This window comes from Silurus meridionalis, chromosome 22 (assembly GCF_014805685.1).
Source record: "Silurus meridionalis isolate SWU-2019-XX chromosome 22, ASM1480568v1, whole genome shotgun sequence".
NCBI lineage: Eukaryota > Metazoa > Chordata > Actinopteri > Siluriformes > Siluridae > Silurus > Silurus meridionalis.
In genome coordinates, this window is record NC_060905.1 from 9,009,579 (window position 1) to 9,030,598 (window position 21,020).

Sequence of the window (21,020 nt, forward strand, 5' to 3'; positions counted from 1 at the left end):
CTGAATTTAAATCCTAAAACCCCACATCTTATGAATTTTTAAGATTCTGGCATAGAATATAAAATATAAAAATTCTACAATTCCCTTCAAAATGCGACAAAATATGTTGTGGAGTGGTAGTTTCACAAAGATAATTCATCGGCATTTTGGTATTATACTCTTTGAACACAGAAATCAAGTGCATGTGCAATTTCTCAATAATTGGAGCGTCTTGCTTCTGCCAATTTAGCCCACTTCTCCACTAACTGGGTGCAATTCGGCTCAAATTTCAGATTTCACCTGCTGTTCCAAATAATCCAACAAGTTTCTTTTGAGAATGAGCTCAGTGTTTTTCAGTGAACCAAAAGTGTCCCAGTCTCTGGCCAGTGACAATCCAGTTGAGCATTATGTCTTATATATATTCAGGTGTGCACCATATTGACATTATACCATTTTGTCCTGGTGTTAGAAATCTGTCTGAGATCAAATAAATGTGTTTTTTTGTCTTAAATAAAATGCATCAGTGTTGACATACATCAAATGAATGTGTTTTCTTGTGCAGGTGTGTGAGTGTACACATTGCATATTCCAGTTTATGCCTTGTCTGTTTGATGGAAGTAGTAAGAAACGGTATATGTTATATAAGAAATGGTTTATAAATAGTTTTGTCAAAATGTGTCAGTTGTTAGCTGTCAGTTATTAGCTGTTGAGTGCTGTAGTCCACTTGTCCTTTTATATTATATTAGTGATAATAGCAACAAAGCATGGTTGTAGGACATGTAATGTTTAAGGACAACACAGCATTCTCTTGTATTTGTACAAAGAGAAGGTCTCAACAGACAGTACTAAATACACAGGTTTGCATTTCGCAGATCATAACCCATCACTCCAGCCACATCAACGCAGACATGTTCATTTCTCTCCACAAAATCAGTGAAAACAGTGAAATTTGGCTTATTTTTCCAAGTTATGCTCATTACACATGTGACTGAATTCAAATAGGGCCTATTACTCATTTTCCACATGCTTTTTATATAAGTACAATAGCAGATTTTAATTAGGGTCATACGTCAATAACTGTATCCTTCTACAATGAGCTGAATATGAATGAATATCTTTACTAAAAGATGAGTTTAGCATAAGAGACAGTAGAATCAGAAATTAATTGATACGACATTGTAAAGTGAATGTGAATGCTGATATTTTATGCGTGTCTTACTTCCTGATTTGAAGCCTGCAAAAGCCAAAAATGCAAATAGATTACAAAAGGAAATAGCTATCTGAGTTACAGGCTTATTCTACAGAAATACTAATTAAATACTAATTAGTAATAAGTCTGGGTATATGTATGACTGTGAGAGTATATATGGCTGCTGTAATCTGGGTGAATCTTTTGGTTAGGAGAAAGTCTTAAATGGACATGCTTGAGTAGAGAGAAAACATGCTCTATGTGGCCTGTCCATGCCTCCCACATTAGACAGCACAGAGCCATCTAAGAGCAGGCCCAAGCAAAGCATGGGCAGGGTAATGAGTTCCCTGGAGGAGTGCTTGGTCACATAGTGGAGAAAAATGAGAAGACCAGCACAAGCACATACACTCCTACACACTAATGCTGAATGAGCAATACACTGTCTGTAAAAAAAAAAAAAAAAAAAAAAAAAAAGTCGATTCAAATAAAAAGACTACAGGTATGAACAGCTAGGGTCAAACAAATGTGCGTACACACACCTACACACCTACACATGCACACACACACACACACACACACACACACACACACACACACACACTTTTTCCAAGTGGTAAAATCGCTTGTGATTCCACCTTAGTACCACCCTTGGACTCAGGCAGATGAATCACACTATTATATCACTATAATTACAGTGAAATCGCTAATACTGTAGCAGCAGGGAGAGGCTTAACGTAGCGCTGAATTTACAACCTGCTTCACAGTGAAATCTTGCTCCAAAAAAGGAAACAAACACATCTGTTTACAAACACATTTGTGTCACAAAATCAGTGGTGGACAGTATTGAAGTAAATGTTATTCATTACTGTAGCTTTTTTGCATATTTGTACTTTACAAAAGTATTTTCATTTGGGGAGACTTTTGCTTTAACTTTACGACATTTCAAAGTCAAATATCTTACTTTTTACTCAACTACATTTTACGAAATCATTCTTTATTTACGAAATCACTTTTTATTTATAAGTGGATAAAACACTTAACTGGTCAAGGTGGCACAGAGCAAGCCACCATTTAGTGTAGAGTGCACTCTCTGTTTGAACATGTTTTGATTGTCATTTGGTGGCATCTACTATGCCTGAACATACAGTTCAGCATCAGTAACAGTAAACATAATATTTTTAATGGAGGAAATGATGGAGGAAACTCCTGACTCTAACTCACCACAATATCTGTGGCCTAGCTTTTTATTTATTTATTTATTTATTTATTTATTGAGTAATTGAACAGAAGGTTTTGGGCTCATGATCATTTTAATAGATATCAATCAGTGTTCGATTAATATCATTCTATTAATAGATTTGTGTGCTATGAGTAATATTAGACTATTTTTCACACAATCTGAGTTGATTAAGCAAGAGACTTGTGACAAAATAGATTATAGCCCTAATAATTCATAGTACTTTGGATACTTAAGTATATTTAAAGGCAAACACTTTTGTACTTTTACTTAAGTGAAAGTTTAAAGGGAGCACTTTTACTAGAGTAATATTTTACCAACTGTATCTCTACTTTAACTCAAGTACATGGTTTGTGTACTTCAAACAGCACTGCACAAAATACAGATAAAAGTTGCAGAATTTGTACTTGCTTAACCCTTTATATTCTTTGCTTATTTACTAGTTATTATTAGGACAAAGTATTAATTAAATTCAGTGTAACCAATAACATGATGAATGAGGGATATGAGAGAGAGAAGGTTGGATGATGTGGAGATGGTGAAGCAGGAAGTGGATAGCATTAGTAAGAAGGAAGTGAGAGCAGCTATTAAGAGAATGAAAAATGGAAATTTGGTTGGACCAGATGACATTCCAGTAGAAGCATGGAGAAGTTGGCAGTGGAGTTTTTTAACAAGATTGTTAAACAAGATTCTGGAAGGTGAGAGGATGCCTGAGAAATGGAGATGTAGTTTGCTGGTACCGATTTTTAAGAATGTAATGCAGACCTGCAGTAACAACAGGGGAATAAAGTTGATCAGTCACACCATGAAGTTAAGGGAAAGAGTAGTGGAAGCCAGGCTGAGAGAAGAGGTGACCATTTGTGAGCAACAGTATGGTTTCATGCCGAGGAAGAGCACTACAGATGTAATGTTTGCATCGAGAATGTTAATAGAGAAGTATAAAGAAGGTCAGGAGGAGTTGCATTGTGTGTTTGTGGATCTAGAGAAAGCATACAACAGGGTGCTGAGGGAGGAGTTGTGATATTGTATGAGGAAGTCAGGTGTGGCAGAGAAGTATGTGCGAGTGGTGCAGGACATGTATGAGGACAGTATGAAAGCAGTAAAGTGTGCAGTAGACAGACTGGCTCAAGTTGGAGGTGGGACTGCAACAAGGATCTGCTCTGAGCCCTTTTCTGTTTGCAATGGTGATGGACAGTTTATTAGAGATCATATGCATGTAGGACGGTTTGGAGACAAGGTGAATGAGATGTTATGGATATGTGCAGAGAAGGGATATGAGATATATTGGTAGGAGAATGCTGAGGATAGAGCCGCCAGAAAGGAAGAAAAGAGGAAGGCCAAGGAGGAGGTTTATGGATGTTGTGAGGGAAGATAACAATGCAGGTGGTTAATGATGTAGAAAACAGGGAGGGATGGAGATGCATGATCCAATGTAATGAGAAGTAAAAAAGAGGTAGAAAAAGACATTGAAACTCATAACACAAATAATCGCTGAAACAAATGATTGAATTTTGGGATGCTATTTGAAAAAACAAACTCACTTTTGCATGCAATCAGTTAAAATTACTTACAGGCCACTTTAATAAGAGTACATGTAGTATGTTGTCCCCTTTAGACCTGACACTGTTTTTGTGAAAATTGACCTGAAGCTCTTGACCAGTATCTGCATGATTTTTGTATTTGATATTCATTGTGCTGCTGCCACATGACTGGATGATTATATTATTGCATGAAAAATTAGGGGTGAAATAGTTCCTATTAAAATGTCACTAAGTGACACAATTTGCTCGTTAACTGAACATGAACTCAGATTGCCTTCTCATATTTCTCTGGCGATTATCTCTGTGTTTAAAACTGCTTTTCTGACAGTGACATTTCATACTTTCTAGCATTCATTTTACACAGTTACTTACTGGGGACTCTGTTGATGGCTCGTAGAGGCCTGAGCACACGCACAGTCCGGATGGCTGACAGGCTAGCATTGTGACCATCCAATGAATACTCCATCATCCTTTATTGGAACAGAACAGTACATTGTCATATCCAAAAACAGAAACTAAGACCTTTTTGAGTAGCAAGTAATTTGACTTTAGATGATTACATGCAATCTTATGCTCTGGGGTTCCATTAATTAGCTACATCGATAGAATAGGTAGAGGGTGCATATATTTATTTGACTTTACTACTATATTATTAAAAATAGCTTCAAGACTTGGGAGGCTTTTTGTATTACAATTCCATTATTGGATTCAGTATGACTCTATGTGTGCAAATCACTTGTACACAATAATGAGCAGGACAAGAAATAGATATAAACAGGGTGATTTTAATGATGTACTTAACTGTGTTGATTATGTGCATTTCGAGTAACTTTAATGGGAGTCAAATTATTTCCCCCTCAGGATTCTTTTCAATGATTTTCCAATTTAAAAGTTAATGGTGTTGTATTCAATGGCTCCTAATACCAGTCTGATGTGTACACTCTGTTGATGACTCGCTCCACAGATTGTGTTTACACCTACTAATCACTGTATGTGCTGTGTGCCATTATGCATGTTTTTGAAATACAACTCTTGATCATGAGTTATCTCTACGAACATATAGACCAGGAATAAACACATCCAGCAAGCCGTACCTGACACTTAGAGAAGTTCATTAACTAATTATAGCGTTTCTGTCCAAACTAGACAATGATAAAGTGGAAAAGCAGTGCAAAGAATTCCTGAAGAAGAATAAATGCAATTTTTAATTTATAATAATCTTATAATTGTATTATATTATACGAAGCATATATATCATATGTGAGATTGTAGTCAGTAAGATATCTTTATCTGCCTTTTTATTATACAGACATCTGGAAACTGAAGCAGATGTGGTCTAGACCAGAAGTTCAATGTTTTATTGACAACAATAGCCATTAATATAATATAAGATTTACTTTAGTTTTTGGGCTAGTTACTTTACAGAAAAATGTAAAAACTTTCACTGTAATTTAAAACAGAAAAAACCCAAAGCACCCATATATCATTCTGTTAATTCTAAGTAATGTATTTATATTCATTTGCATCCCTAATAATTAGCTACATTAGGATAAGTTGTAATAAGCATAGACCTTCAGTTATTTATTTTAGTTATTTATTTTATATATATATATATATATATATATATATATATATATATATATATATATATATATAATTATTATTATCATTATTATTATTCTTATTTATTTTTTTATTTATAATTTTTTTTTTTTTACTGTTTTAAGTTTTCTTGTCTAATCCCAACTTTTATTGTCTATATTGAATGAAAATATATTGAGCTATTAACTAGTCTATTGATAAAATGTTAGCTGGCAAGAAGTAACTTATGAATAACAAACCTTATACAGAACACTTAATATTAGTGTGCTAGGCCACATTTATTAACCTCCATGGCTACATTCTGTAGCAGAAGAATTGCTGACATAGTACTTACTGCACATTAGTGGTCCAAATACAAGCCTGGGCAATGTCCTTAACAATAAATCATTTTTCAGGAAATAAGCAGGAATTAGACAAAAAGTATAGATCTCTCACTGCTCAAACCTGGTTTCTTTTATTAGCCCACTGATGGACTGCATCAGGGGTGGCAAATGTACATATAATAACTAGTATTTAAATTATATTTGTGTGTTCAATTTACATAAAACCTTTTGATTATTGTGATTTTACCTTTGTAGACACAAATAAAAGAGAACTTTCTCCCAAACAGCGAATGCAGCAAATAGTAGCAAAGGAAGTCTCACGTGTATATTGGTTTAATTCTTGCTAGTTTCCTTATGATTTGTTGTTAACACCAGTAAAAGCTTAATTTTTTTCCCTTTGTGGTTTTTTGCAAGAAAGTTTGTATAGAACTGATTTTACAGTGAATATGAATCTCTCACCCAGCCATGACAATGAAGAAGTCCAGGCGGTTCCATGTGTCTCCAAGGTAACACTTAGATCCAAAAATCCCCAAAGCCATCATCTTGATAACCATCTCCACAGCGAAAAAGGCAAAGATGCAGTCATCAAATGCCTGAGTACAAAGTGACACAGAAATTACACATGACCACTGTGTACAAAGCAAAACAGGAAGCTGTTATTTTTTACCAAAAGTACATCACTCTAAGGGTCTGAATGCATTCTTTAATTAATATATATATATATATATATATATATATATATATATATATATATATATATATATATATATATATATATATAATTCTCAACAGGAGGCAACATAAACTATATGGCAAACCTGTAGGATGGAGTGGGAAAGCCATGGGTTATGTGCTACCTGTTAGGTACCTTCTGACTGAATCATACCGAAATCACTGTCTGAATGTGCTGACCAGTATCATTCCCACAGATATACAGTTCCCTTGGAGTCCTAATGGGGTGTTGTGGAGGGCCATGGGGACTCACAGAGTTACACTAACAACTTGAGATTTGGCCAAGTTTATTTCCTCCTTCTTTGATTACTGGAGCAATATACAGTACATTACAAGTAAGTTACAGATGAATAAATAATAAATAAAAAATCTTTTATCGTGTGCTCACAGTGCTTACCTGAAGGATGACACACCACTCAGACTGGCATGTGACGTCCTCGCAGGGCTGGAACATGCCCAGGGTCACACAGTTTAGAAGTATAACCAGCATGCTTACATGCTCGAACCAGGTGACCAGGAGTCAAGAAAATAATGCTTAAACAATGTTAATTTACATGTTACATTACAAGTCAAATTGCTCTATTAAGCTAAAAATATTTCCTCTCAATGTGAATGTTTGTTTACAGTGAACTACTGTGTTTCTGCTTTGTGCTAAAATCTTAATTACAAAACCTGTAAAACCCTGATTAATAATTGGGAAAAGATTTTTACTTAACAAAAATGAGAAATTTCATTATGCTTCAGTGGATCTGGGTTTTATTTATGCAGACAGAGTTTAAACAAAATTTAATTTATTCTTTCAATAATATATTCCACAACAAAAGTCTTTTTATACACCAACTAGTTTAGCACAAGGAAAAGAGCTGCATGATTTATATTTTACTCTTCATCACAAACAGTTTTCTAAGTTAATTAAACTGATGGTGACGTTGGTGAGTTGTTAAATATTTATGTCTTCTGACATATTTATTTTGGAATTGCAGTAACTGGTATCCCTTCCACGGTATACAGTATATCAACCATTACCCTGACCAGAATAAAGTGGTTACTTTAGCTTTTAGTATTATTTTGCTTTAATAATGATTTCATATTATCTACCCAAATTTGGTTGTTTATAATACAATATTAAATAAAATGAAAGTTAAAAAAATATAATCGAAAAGTTGCAATTTTGGTCTGGAATTATTTGGCTGAGTAACTGTGCTAAATAACTGTGATATTCAAAAATACAAATTATTATTATACAAATCTTCTTACCAATGAACCAAGTCTGCACTACTAGTTATTATTTGCAGTTGCCTAGTGGACAAATTTTCTAGCATTTTTTATTTCAAGCAACCCTGCTAATAGGCAGTATGTTAAAAAAAATAAACATATCTATATTCAAGTGACATGTTTTAACCTGCGTATTAATACAGCTTTTACGAACTTCGTAATCGCTACTTGGAGTAGCCAACAAATTCAGAGACCTTGTCATAATAATTCAGCAAATACTTCTGATTGGCTATGATAATAACCAATCAGAACTAAGAATCACAAATATCATCAGTTTGGTCACACTTTAATACGCCTGAGCCTGGCTAAACACAAATACATTCACAAATGAACATGTACAGCACAAAAAAGCAATCATAAGGCACCTTCCCATTCCACAATCTCTAAAACACAGCGACAGAACCATCCAAGGAGGCGATCTGCTTTTTGAAAAGCATAACATGTTTAATTCAGATCTTCTTTTTAAGTGGAACACATCATAGCATTATCTATTCTACATCCAGATAAAAAACATGATAATGTCAATTAAATTCATTTATAAGACATGCCTGAGAAATATATATATATATATATATATATATATATATATATATATATATATATATATATATATACACACACACACACACACACACACACACACACACACACACACACACACACATATATAGCCTCTTATCCAAATGTTATTTTATTGCTTCTACTCAACCTAATTGAAATTCAATACCAGACTGAATTATGTAGCGATCAATTCATGTATTATTGATGTAAACCAGTTACATTAGGATATCTCATGAGGTTGATTTTGGCACTGATTGGAACTATAATCCTAGAATTTAATTAAATAAATGTGATTACAACGTGTATTAGTCTTATTAGAATCTTTGCATTTTTGTCTAATTTTAATCATAAATATGGTTCGGATTGGATATTTAAAAAATATAGAAGATAAATGCAGAAACTGTAATAAAAAGTGTTATAATAATAATAATAATAATAATAATAATAATAATAATAATAATAATAATAATCAAAGAACAGTTAGTGTGTTGCTTTCTGTTATTGTAAAAACTTTAATATGATGAGTTGGGTACTAAAACAAAACATCACCCAGAGAAGAATAGGTTCCTTCCAAGTTTTGTTCCTTAGGTGGTCTGAGGTAGTTTTTGCTAGCCACTCTCAACTGCTGGCTTGTTTATTTAAGATTAAAAAAATAAACAAAAATGGTCTGTTACAGTCAGGCACAATTTCAGTTAATATACTACATTTATGACTGAGTTCCTCTCTCTAAAGAAACTAGAAGACTGCAGTTTCTGTTCAATAAATCATTACAAAGGTTAACAGAAGTAAATGTCAAGAATTGTAGCCTGGCTCCCTTGATGATACTAAACACATTTTAAGAAAGTCTCACAGACAAACAGCAGTCAGAGTTACATAAATTAATGATGTGTCCCTGTGTTGGAAGACAAGCATTTTTTTCGTTTAGAACAAGAGACCATTTCACAGCTGTCTGATCCTCATCCATCCATCTCCTTAAAAGGCCAACAAGAATGCACTACTGCCAAAATAAGACTTTCCAAAGCACCATCTCATCAGCTTGTCCAACTCTGTAGAAAATATATTCTCTATATCTGTTCTTGGTTTTTCTTTTAAGTTTTCTTTGCTTTCATTCCATTCTCAGCCATGACCCTGCATGCAACTTTTCCAATCTTTTTAAATTACTTTAAAACTTTAAATGCCAAGTTACATGAAGATAAATAGAACGGAAAGTGTTGAATGTTGTCTGTTATTGAACAACAACAGACAATATAAATAGTCAAAATGTTAACAAGAGTCATATTCAGACTTGATTTTTGCATGTAGTGAAGAGTTAATGATGATCCAACTATTAAAAGTAAATACACACAGATTTCAACATGGCCACCCCAGCTTCATGCTTTTTTAAGATTTCTGCCATTGTATACCTTGTTCAAGGGCTATATTGTTAAATCAACATTTTCATCCGGTTAACGTAACAGTACTTTGATATCCAATGAGATCGTTTATAGGTATACCACTGTATTATTATTATTATTATTATTATTATTATTATTATTATTATTTTTGTAAAACATTAAGTCCTACTGCTGTTGATGAAAAAATAGAAAAGAAAGAAAGAAAGAAAGAAAGAAAGAAAGAAAGAAAGAAAGAAAGAAAGAAAGAAAGAAACAAAAAAACAAAGACATATGGGATTTGCTCAGTTGATATTTTCTAGAAATCCCAAAGGCACACATGAGAGACCAAATATAAATGTGCAGATGTTTTTTTTTTTTTTTAAGTCCTCCCTTAACATAAGAGCTTTGTGTACACTTGGCATCCAGACAGTTCGTTTCTCCAATCTCTCATCTGAAATAATTTGCCGTGCCTATTGTGTAACTTGCCAAAGATGTTCTCCGTTAGTTGGAGATTCCTTTCTGACCTTGTGATCCAATTCTTCCCAGAGCAGTTCTAAAAGATTTAGGTCTGGTGACTGGGCAGGCCATTCCATGGCCGATAACACTGGAAGGTTGGAACACTGGAAAGATGGAATTGCATTGTTTTAAATTATGGAATGGTAGCAATGTTGGTTCAGTAATTTTTTTTATGCTGAATAAGTCTCCAACCTTCCCTGCTTCAGTATAACATCCCACTATTAGGCTTCCACCTCCATGTTTGACTGTGGGTGTGAGGCAGTCTTCTAACATCTTCTCTCCTGTTCTCAGTCTTACATAAGTTCTTCTGTTAGAGCTAAAAAATGTCACATTTTGGACTCATCTGTCCACAGAACCTTCTTCCAGTCATTCATGGTGCAATTCCTGTGTTTTTTGCCCATTACTTAGTTTGTTGCATGTAAACAAAAGGAACATGCATGGGTCTCAAAAGCAATAAAAGACAAGGTGGTTCCAAACATTCGACAGGCACTATCCACCTTGACAACAACTTCCCAGAAAATTTGTTCACTATAAGGCTGCACAAGGAAGATGGTTTTAGTCTTCAGTAAAACTGTCTGCCTTTGAAGGAATGACTCTGGTTATGATGTGGGAGCTGAATCTTATGTCTTGATGTCCTGTGAACATCTGCCATCTGCTGAATCTGGAAATGTGTCTTTGTGTCAGAACAAACCTTTCTGTTCAGCATCAGCCACACCGACCAGGAGTTAATGACTAAGACGCTAATGCTTGAGTCATGTTAAAAGTGGAAGGTTGAGCAATAATGTTGTATAATCAAGAGCATTGATTTTTTTTTTTTTTTTTCATATAAGGAAAATAAGGTGTTAGTTGTTAATAAAAGAAGCATAGGCAAAGCAGCTAAGTTGAGTAAATATACATATGATAGGTGCTAATATGAGGTTTTGCCTTCACTCTTTAAAATGTAACTAGCTATTCATTAATTGGCTTTATGTAAACTGTTGCACTTAGAAATCCATAATTACATACAATTTCCGAAATAAAGAATGAGTTGTGTTTGGCAAAACAAGATTACTAGCCTAGCAGTGTTTTTGAGGTAGCATCAGGAATAGTATTAATTGTGACTCTGTAGGCAACTTATCATAAAGTCACAGCATTGCTTAAAGCTGTGCAGTGCTCCATTTAATTTCATTAGAAGGCAAATTCATTAAAGTTGATGTATAATAATATTTTCTGACAAGGTCACAGATGACAAATGCACTCCAGCGACAGGCATCATCAACATGGAGAAAGAAGGAACAGTTGGGTTTAAGTCAGGACTATGCCCATGGCTAAAATCCTCCCTAGACAGGACAGGGCTTTGCCTTGAAGGCAACAAGAGAGATCTCTCAGCCATTGCCCCTGCGAGCTGTCTGTGGTGAGATCACAGTGAATTCTCATCAAACAGCATCACTCTGCTGAATCATCTTTAATCCCAGTGTTTCTTATTTTCCTCATCTTTATGTCTTTCATCCCCTTTTCAACCGTGGTGTCCTGCTACAATAAGTCTCTGCTTCCTCCACAGAGAAATGCGTTGCCAGATGCCATCTTTGTTTTGTTTAGCCATCTGTTAATTGCATGAAAATTTGTGGAATATCAGATCTATGCTACTTTTATGGGTACTTTCCAAGAAGTGTTGTCTACACCTTTGATAAATGTCATTTTAGCATCACTTAGCAACCTTTCAAGGCATTAAAAGATCATTTACACAAATGTGGAATGATGTTTAACCTCACTCTGTTCACACTAGAGGCCAACTTTTTATGAGTCATAGACCACCAACAAGTGTTGCCTGTGACAAATGTCAGCTAATATATCAGTGGATACAGCCAGGACAGAGCAACAATAATAGACAAGCAGCTCAGTCATACTGTAAACTAGCAATTCAGCTGAGTTGAGCCAGTAATGCATCTGGAGTGTAAATAAGCGAACATTATTCAATTAATCAGTACTAAAACAGCCATTTCTCTTTGTCAGGTAAATTAGGAACTCTACTTAACATATTTAAGATATCTAGGTCAGCTATGCCACAGGAAAACCAACAGGTAATAAAGTAATCAGGATCATTCACATTAAACTTCAGTGAAGGACAAAAGACAAAAAATATTGTAAAAGCTGCAATTTTCTTTCTTCCGTGCATATAAGGAGGACAGACACTGACAGAGACAATGTGAAAGCAACACCTACTGTTGAAAATGCTTCAAGGGGTTTCAAAGGAATACAGACAATACAATTTGCTTATAAATTCATGCCTCTATAATAAAGTGCTCTGAAAGTCAAGACACTTGGAATTTACAGTAGCTTTTTTGCTTATTTGTCTGCCATCCACTCCAAAATCTTAAAAGCCTAGCATTGTGCTAAGAGACTTCTGGTTAATTTAATAAATCTACAGACCTGGACTGAATAAAATGTAAGGATTTATGTTTTTTTAATTAAGGACATAAGAAAGGTATGCTATTACATTGTTAATATTACTAACACTCCTGCAGCTGTACAAAAGGTTTTTTGGCAACCAATGTTAAAAAAAAATGTAATTGTTATTAAAAGCCATGGCACTGTAGCTATAGCATTATAAACAAGGTTTCCTAATCTTCTAACAGATGTGGCTCATTAGCCTCTGATTGATAAAAGTTTAAATGAAAGTAAAAGAAAAGCAGTTAAATCAAAGCAAGTTCAGGAACTATTAGTTTAAAAAAAAATATATGGAGATCAGCTCATTCCTTATAACTAAACTTTACATAATATTATAAACACAAAGACATGACATTACTGTGGAACTTCTGCAGTTTATTGTCCCATGTGGATGCATCGAATGGAATTGAAATTGAATGAATAGTAAAGCATAATAAGATGTGAGCCCTTAAGATAGAGCAGTTGTTGTGTTAGGCATTAGCTATTTTCTTTGCTCTAACTAAGACAGTGTTTACAGAGGACACACACCGGCAATTAAACAAGCTCTGTGTGATGGAGCACCACTGTGTCCTTGAGCTGCACTACAGTTCTTTCACCTGCAGGCTGAGCCAGCTGTGTATACAAGCGCCCGGTTTATGCAGGTGGGTATAAACAATTGTACACCAAAATGATACAAAAACATTTAATTACTAGCATAAACACCTTCCAGTTTTAAATGTATAATGGAAACTAAAAATAGCAGCTAGCATATTATTTAATATCCGTGGCAACAAATATAGCAAGCTGCATCTAGGATTTTGACATAATGACAAGCAACAAACGTGGCAGTGTACTTTTTCTTCATTATACTGATTACATTGCTTACACAGTCCAGCTGACATAGTTGTACATATTTCCTGTTTCTCAGTAACAGGAAGGACAGCTGGTGATTTAGACCAACTGCCTGCACAGATCCAGTGAGAAAGACCAGTGAGGTGAAAATAAAGCGAGATCACAAAGTGATTAACACTTCATCAGTGAAACTATCTAAGATGTGCACATCACACAGATCTGCTCTGACAGAACACTGATGAATGTGGCTAAACACACGTCATATAATTAAAACTGGTGCCCCTGATAACAAGCCATGCAGAAGGTACTACAATACAGATATTGTCTACTTACTGCACCCAACAAATGGGACTTATATTTTTGAAGCAAACAGCAACTATTGCAGTATGGATTTAGTCCTTTTAGTTTCCACCATCTTATTCTTCTTTCAGTCTTCACTCTCCTTTTCTTCTTCTTTACCTCCAAAACCACCCTACAGACCACCATCCGATGCTGTCTAGCTACACTGTCCCCTGCCAACACCTAACAGTCTCCAATCTTCAGCTTGCATCTCCTACATAGAACATAGTCCACCTGTGTGCACCTTCCTCCACTCTTATATGTCACCCTATAATCCTCCTTCTTCCTAAAATAAGTGTTCACCACTGCCATTTCCATCCTTTTAGCAAAATCTACCACCATCTGTTCTTCCACATTCCTCTCCCTAAGACCATACCTACCCATCACCTCCTCATCCCCTCTGTTCCCTTCACCTACATGCCCATTGAAATCTTCCCCAATCACCAATCTTTCATTCCTATGTACCCCTTCTACCACTTCATCTAACTCACTCCAGAATTTTTCCTTCTCTCCCATCTCACAACCCACTTGGGGAGCATAAGCACTGATGAAATTTTATTATCGCCCTTCAACTCACAGCTTCACGATCATCACCCTATCAGAAACTCTCTTCACCTCCACTATACTCTTACTAAACTCTTCCTTTAAAATCACCCCTACACCATTTCTCTTCCATCCACACCATGATAGAACAGTTTAAACCCACCTACAATGTTCCTGGCCTTACTACCTTTCCACTTGGTCTCCTGAACACACAACATATCTACCTTTCTCCTCTTCATCATCTCAGCTCCCTCTCTCCCTTTACCAGTCATAGTACCAACATTTAAAGTACCAACCCGAACCTCCACTCTCTTACACTTCTCCTTTCCCTGCCGTCTCTGTAGACGTCTTCCTCCTCTCCTTCTCCTTCTTCAGCCAACAGTAGCCCAATTTCCACCGGTACCCTGTTGGCTAATGATACCTGTGGCGGTCGTTTGTAACCCGGGCCTCAACCGATCCGGTATGAATATCTCTTTCGTGAGCCGCATATTTGATTTGGCACGTTTTACGCTTCCTAATGCAACCCTCCCATTTATCCGGGCTTGGGACGGCACTAAGAGTGCACTGGCTTGTGCAACCCTAATGGATATTAAAGTACTGTTAGCAATTAACATTATTCCAATAAAGCCTTGCTAATTATGTCTGAAAATATCGTATATCCAATACATTCATTCAAACACATCAATTCTAAATACTTGCAAAAGGATTAAGTTGTATGTCCCATTTAAACTACTTTATCTGTATATGAAAATGCTGTCCAAGTATAACAGCAGTCCTGGACACCAGAGGTCATCATTAAATGGATATCTTTGCGGTTACCTTTCTATTGTTCTGTTTTCACCACAAGGTAGGTCTGACATCATGCCAGTGCTATATTTTAGGGACTGAACTGCCATATTGTTTGCATGAGCTATTGACATCCTCAGTTCTGTCACAAAAATTGCTATACGAATTAGTAAAAAACATTTTTAGAGTAAAAGCAGAGAAAAAATTTTCTATAATCATGTGATCATGTAAAATTTGCAAGTCAACAGTTTTACCAAATGTTTATGCCTGGTGAACTCTTGAAAAAGTAGAAGTTTTTACAGTCTGATACAACACATGCTGAGTTGCTTGCTAGCAACCTTTTCCTTCAGTTCATTTGGTTGCACATTTAAAAATGCATTTAGTCTTTTGCCATAACACAGGCCTTTTTCTGGCCTTACATTTATCATCTGGTCAATCAAATGAATTCTAGCTGTGATCTTGTTTTTGATTTTTGAGCATCTTTGCAACATTCAAAAATGATTACTGATGCATTTTGCCTGAGGGAGCAAGATCTAAGTTTAACAAGATCACTAAGGTAATTAGTTGATACAGAAATTGCTAGATGAGCAGTGTTAAGTAAATTCCCAGCTCACAAGACCAAAAATGCTGATAGCACATCTTCCTAGACACCAACGTGCAGCAAAAAACAATGTTTTTGTATTTTTTGAATCCAAGCCATTCAATGTCAGTTTCACTTCAATGACTTAGTTCTCCTTTGTTTTTAACCTTACTGTGAATATATGTAGATTTTTTCAATTCACTTTTTTTTATTACAATGTTGACCATTATACTTTTTAAAATAATTAACCATCTAACATGTAGTCAGTATCTAATAAACTATTTTAGTTTCTACTCATACTGATTGTATTTCAGTAGTGTCTAGACCACTGTCTTAAGAGACATGTACATGACCTTAAAAAAACTGAAAAACTGAAAGAAAGACTGAAGAAGCATCTAACCGCAATATTATGTAACGTGAACAATGAATTAATTTTAAAAATATTACAATAAAATGATAGAAAATATACAGCAATAGATGTAATCATTTTATATTTCTTTTTGCACTCTGAATTAACTTTACAGTTGTTTCATTTACACTGTATTAATGTATATAATGTTTCATTGTAATAATTTTACCAACAATTACACAAAAATAACATTGCAATTATATTGCTACACATTGCAATATGATTTTGCAGTAGGCCTACAGTACATTAATACAAACTAGTAAAGCTATGATGTGTCACAGTTAAGGATCAGCCTGTTATAAACACACCTTTAGATACCCTACCTGGAAACTGTCACAATGCTTACTGAACATGAAAAAAATAATAATGTGTTTTAAAAAATGTTATTCAACTTGTTATTGAATAGTTTAAAATGTTCCTGAACATTCGGTTTCGCTGCAGATTCCTGCAAATTTTAAAATAATCCGCAACTGAATAATCACATTATTAAATAGATAAAAATTCAAGCATGAAAAGCCCCATAAAATCTTTAAGCAATGAGTCAGGATCCAGTTTCCCAAACACATCATAAATCTGAGAGCATCATAATAGGTTATTGTAATAATAATTTTTTTTTTTTTAACTAAAAAAAAGGCCACACTGAGTGATTAGGTAAATGAATTTTGCAATCAATTTTATTATTAATATTATTTTTCTTTTCGTTTAGTATGAGGATATATTATAGATCTTATGGCTTTATCTATAATTTAGATGTTGATGTTATTCTGAATATTTTTTGAGAGAGAGGTATAAATAATGGGAAAGAGAGAGAGAGAGAGAGAGAGAGAGAGAGAGAGAGAGAGAGAGAGAGAGAGAAAGAGAGAGAAAGAGAGAGAGAAAATAATTAAATTGAATATCAGTTGTCTCCATAGGAACACTGTCCCCAAGGAACCCATATAAATCTTTTAGATGCTTCCATTTCTCAACACACACTGCATAATTGTACTTTAATTTTACTTTAAGACAAAAATAAAAAAGCACAAACATGACCGAAGGCTGTCTGTCTGCCATTACATGACAAAATATAGAATTATTATTTATTTGAGACCCATAAAAAAATACTGAGCTGAAAACTGAATGGTGAATACCAAACCCAATGAAAACAGTATTTAATACTACTACTACTACTACTATTACTATCTACTACTACTACTACTACTACTACTACTACTAATAATAATAATAATAATTATAACAATAATTATAAAAATGATTATTATTATTATTATTATTATTATTGAATGTATCTTGAACTGCATAATGATTTTATATTGCATTTTTATGTAATAAAAATATCATTTTATATTTATGTTTACATGTTCAAATTGATTATCTTTACTGCTGTTCTGCTTGATCCGGTCAAAAAACTCTACAGAAAATCTTAAAAATTTCCATACATACAATTAACACTTTTTACCTAAATGTTACTTTATTTACATTCTCTTCATCACTGGCATTTTGACACACATTGTGTTTCTCTCCCACTCATAATAATCTTGTGTTAAATCATATGATTTTAGTACGTTTTTTCTTTTGTCAAACGTGTTCGAAAAGGGTCTCTGCAAACACTATGTACTAATGTAAACTTTGTGCTAAACATGTCAATTTCCCCTATGTATGCAGACTTTTGGGACCCCTGCATTTTAAAATCACTGCCTGCACTTGTTCAGTGACTATTGTTTTAATCACCACAGCATCAAGCTCATTTCACATAGAGAGAAACCACATGGAAGGAAACAGAATCACAGCTCAGACTTTACACATAGATGCATTTCTTTTGTCAAACATGAATAGATTTTAAGAGTGATTTGAGAGTTGTGCACAAACAATGTCACCCTGGCTTACACTAAACTTAATGCCACATGCTACTTCCTTCTTTTTATTTTGGATGAATAAGTATATAATAATAATAATAATAATAATAATATTTTATGTTCATTTTGAAATAATAATAAAATACTTATTTATCCAAATTAAATACATAGTCAGTGTCTAAAGACTTAATGCCAGAATCAACTTTTAACCCAGAGCAGAAGAATTATATGTCTTGTGAAAATGACCAGCGGGTATTACAGCAACAACATGAAGAAAACAGTCACGAACATTAAACACTGTCTTCATTCACAATGTTCTAATCAACAAAGAAAGAAAATAGCAATGTTGTTTTCCTAATACAAGCCTAAATGTCGATGATCAGTGATGGATGACACACATCAGCCTGCTGTCAGAGCTCCACATACCAACTTTTATGTTATTGTCCTCACAGAACTGAGCATCATGCCTTGCATTGATAAATAAACAAGTGTAAATCAATGTGGTAATGTTTTAAATATAGTGCTTGATATTGGCAAAAACACAATTTGTATCATTTTCATCATCATTTTCTCTAATAAATATATAGTCTTACCCAGTTCAAAGCTCTTTCATGCAATTTCTTTTCCCAAGCCACAATGTAAATGGAAATAGCACAATAAGGGGCAGCACTACACGACACGACACGACAAGACTGTAACGGCCATTTAAATACTTTTGAAGCTTTAGACAATCTAGTTTAGTGAAAACAAATCTACATATCCATTCAAAATAGCCAGAATGAATTATTTAGCAAATCTGTTTGAATCTTGGTTGGAATATTCTCTGATTTATTGCTTACCACATGCCCCCTGCTAAGCGACTAGTACACGGTGAGAGTGCGAGAGACAGAGTGATAAAGTAGAATGATTATATGCAGAACATCTCTGTGGGAGATGAGTACACTAGATTTCTGTTCTCCTCTGCATACACTAAACAATATTTCAACAAATTTCTTGCATGGTGTGTGCCAGAAAATGAGCATTTCTGGAACACAATTATAAATGACTGAGATGACGAATATAGTAAATGTGCAGCACTGATATATTTAAGTGATTCAAATACAATGCATAGAAAGCTCCACTGATTGCTGTATATTATTTATTATATTATTACCAATAGATTGTATATATATATATTTTATTATTTTTTTTATATATTTTGGTTCAGCCGACCGTTAAAGTAAATTAGTAAGTAAGTAATTAAAAAGAAGGAAGTAAAAAGGAAACCTCACTCTATCTGCCCCTTCAGCATGTAGAATTCATGCAATAAGCCAAATAAGGGAATGAATTTCAGTATGGCAGATTACAAACAGGTTTTTTTCTTGTAAACATTTCCTTTACACTTCTGCAAGTACTTCCCTCTGCCTGCTGCAATTTTTTATACTGGATTCGATTGGAAGAGAAGCGTTCTCCCACTATCACTAGTGCGGTGGATGGGAACCACATAGAGACGCAATTAGCATGAGCCCTGGTTACCATGGCAATTTGTAGCTGTGCATCTGCTTGAATGAGAAATGCCACTATCCACAGGCCCAGAGACACCCACATAGTGGTGGAGCTGCTCCACAGGTTTTACGCATATTTTGGCACCATGTCCACCAAGTATGTGCCACAGGGGTGCGCTCTTACTCAGCCATGTCACTCACGGCAACAAAAGCATTTTCTTGCTTACTCTTGCATCTTGTTTAAATATCCATATCCCTATCAGGTGTGATATGGACCAGAGGCTCTGAAAGCTGAAAAGCTGAAAGCTTTTTCCTAGATGCCATAAATGTAGTGGGTTAGAGGTGTACCATGTTTGGCCTTTAAATGACCTTTATGTGCCTAGTATCATCCTTGTCTGGCCTAAAATCTGATATTAGTGTTGGAATTAACACACACATGCTAAACACACTAGGCCCTTGGGGCTTTAAGACTTCCTGCCTGAGATGGCTCAGATTGTATTAATCAACAGGCATAGCATAGAATTCCTCTTCCATTCTGCGCACACATCCTCCATTTCCCCAGGAGGTATGTTTGACAGGTGCTGTCATATCAACAGTCGCCCAAACTCTCCAACTGTTTTTGCCTCTTAATGGATTCCCAATCTATTGCCTCTAAAAGCAAATGAGAGATTGCTTGTCAGGTGTGCCAGCAGTTTCTCCTTCATTCCCCCTTCGCAGTAAATCTTTTAGAGAGTAATTTGTAATTATTCACTCTCCCTAATGCATTGCCTGAGCCTCTCAATCATCTATACCGTGAAGCCATATACACTCAGCTCCAGAATTATTGCCACCATAGTAAATATAGGTTAAGAAAACAGATTTGAAAAATAATGTCCTAAAACCCTGTGAGGTCTGGAGTGCTCTCTCATCAAGCATTACTGAAGAAGACTCGGTGCTGTTAGATCAAGAAACAGAGACACAGTAAGACACTGTAGTAACAATAATAGCAATTTTTATGTGGGTTTGTTAAAACTTTCCATGAAATATAAATTAGATTAGGTTTATTCTTTTCAGACTTAACTAATTAAATACAAAGGCATTTTTCATGTTTTTATTCATCTGTACAGATTCAGGTAACACCCTAACATGAATCCAGACTTATGTATATGCCTGGGGATATAAATTAACCAAGGTTTTAATGGTCTTGGAAATTGGTTTTCAATTTTGGTCAGAGAATGAGCAAAGATTAAACAAATAGATAAAAAAAAAAATGCAGTATGGAATATCCTTTCCTTTAGGTTTCTTAATATATTTAAGGCTTGTACTTAAAACTTAAAGAAAACTTTTTATAAAAAGACGTGTTAATGTTGTCGATTTGCTTCAAAAAATTGATGTATGCTAAATATTTTGTAAATCCAGACATGAATTTTTACATTTTATCTCAAGCATTGTAGTCATTAT

General features: G+C 34.7%; 1 protein-coding gene across 5 annotated transcripts in view; it reads right to left on the reverse strand.

The window, feature by feature from the left end:
• cacna1ha (calcium channel, voltage-dependent, T type, alpha 1H subunit a) overlaps window positions 1-21,020 on the reverse strand; it is a 78,406-nt gene that overhangs the window by 33,022 nt on the left and 24,364 nt on the right. For 3 of the 5 annotated variants that reach the window (XM_046835337.1, XM_046835335.1, XM_046835336.1), the window contains exons 3-5: window positions 6,992-7,112; window positions 6,331-6,464; window positions 4,319-4,416 (exon numbers count right to left, since the gene is read on the reverse strand). In XM_046835337.1, the coding sequence (XP_046691293.1) occupies window positions 4,319-4,416; window positions 6,331-6,464; window positions 6,992-7,112 (353 nt within the window). The remainder of the gene's footprint in view (window positions 1-4,318; window positions 4,417-6,330; window positions 6,465-6,991; window positions 7,113-21,020) is intronic. The other 2 variants (XM_046835339.1, XM_046835338.1) reach the window with 1 other exon arrangement.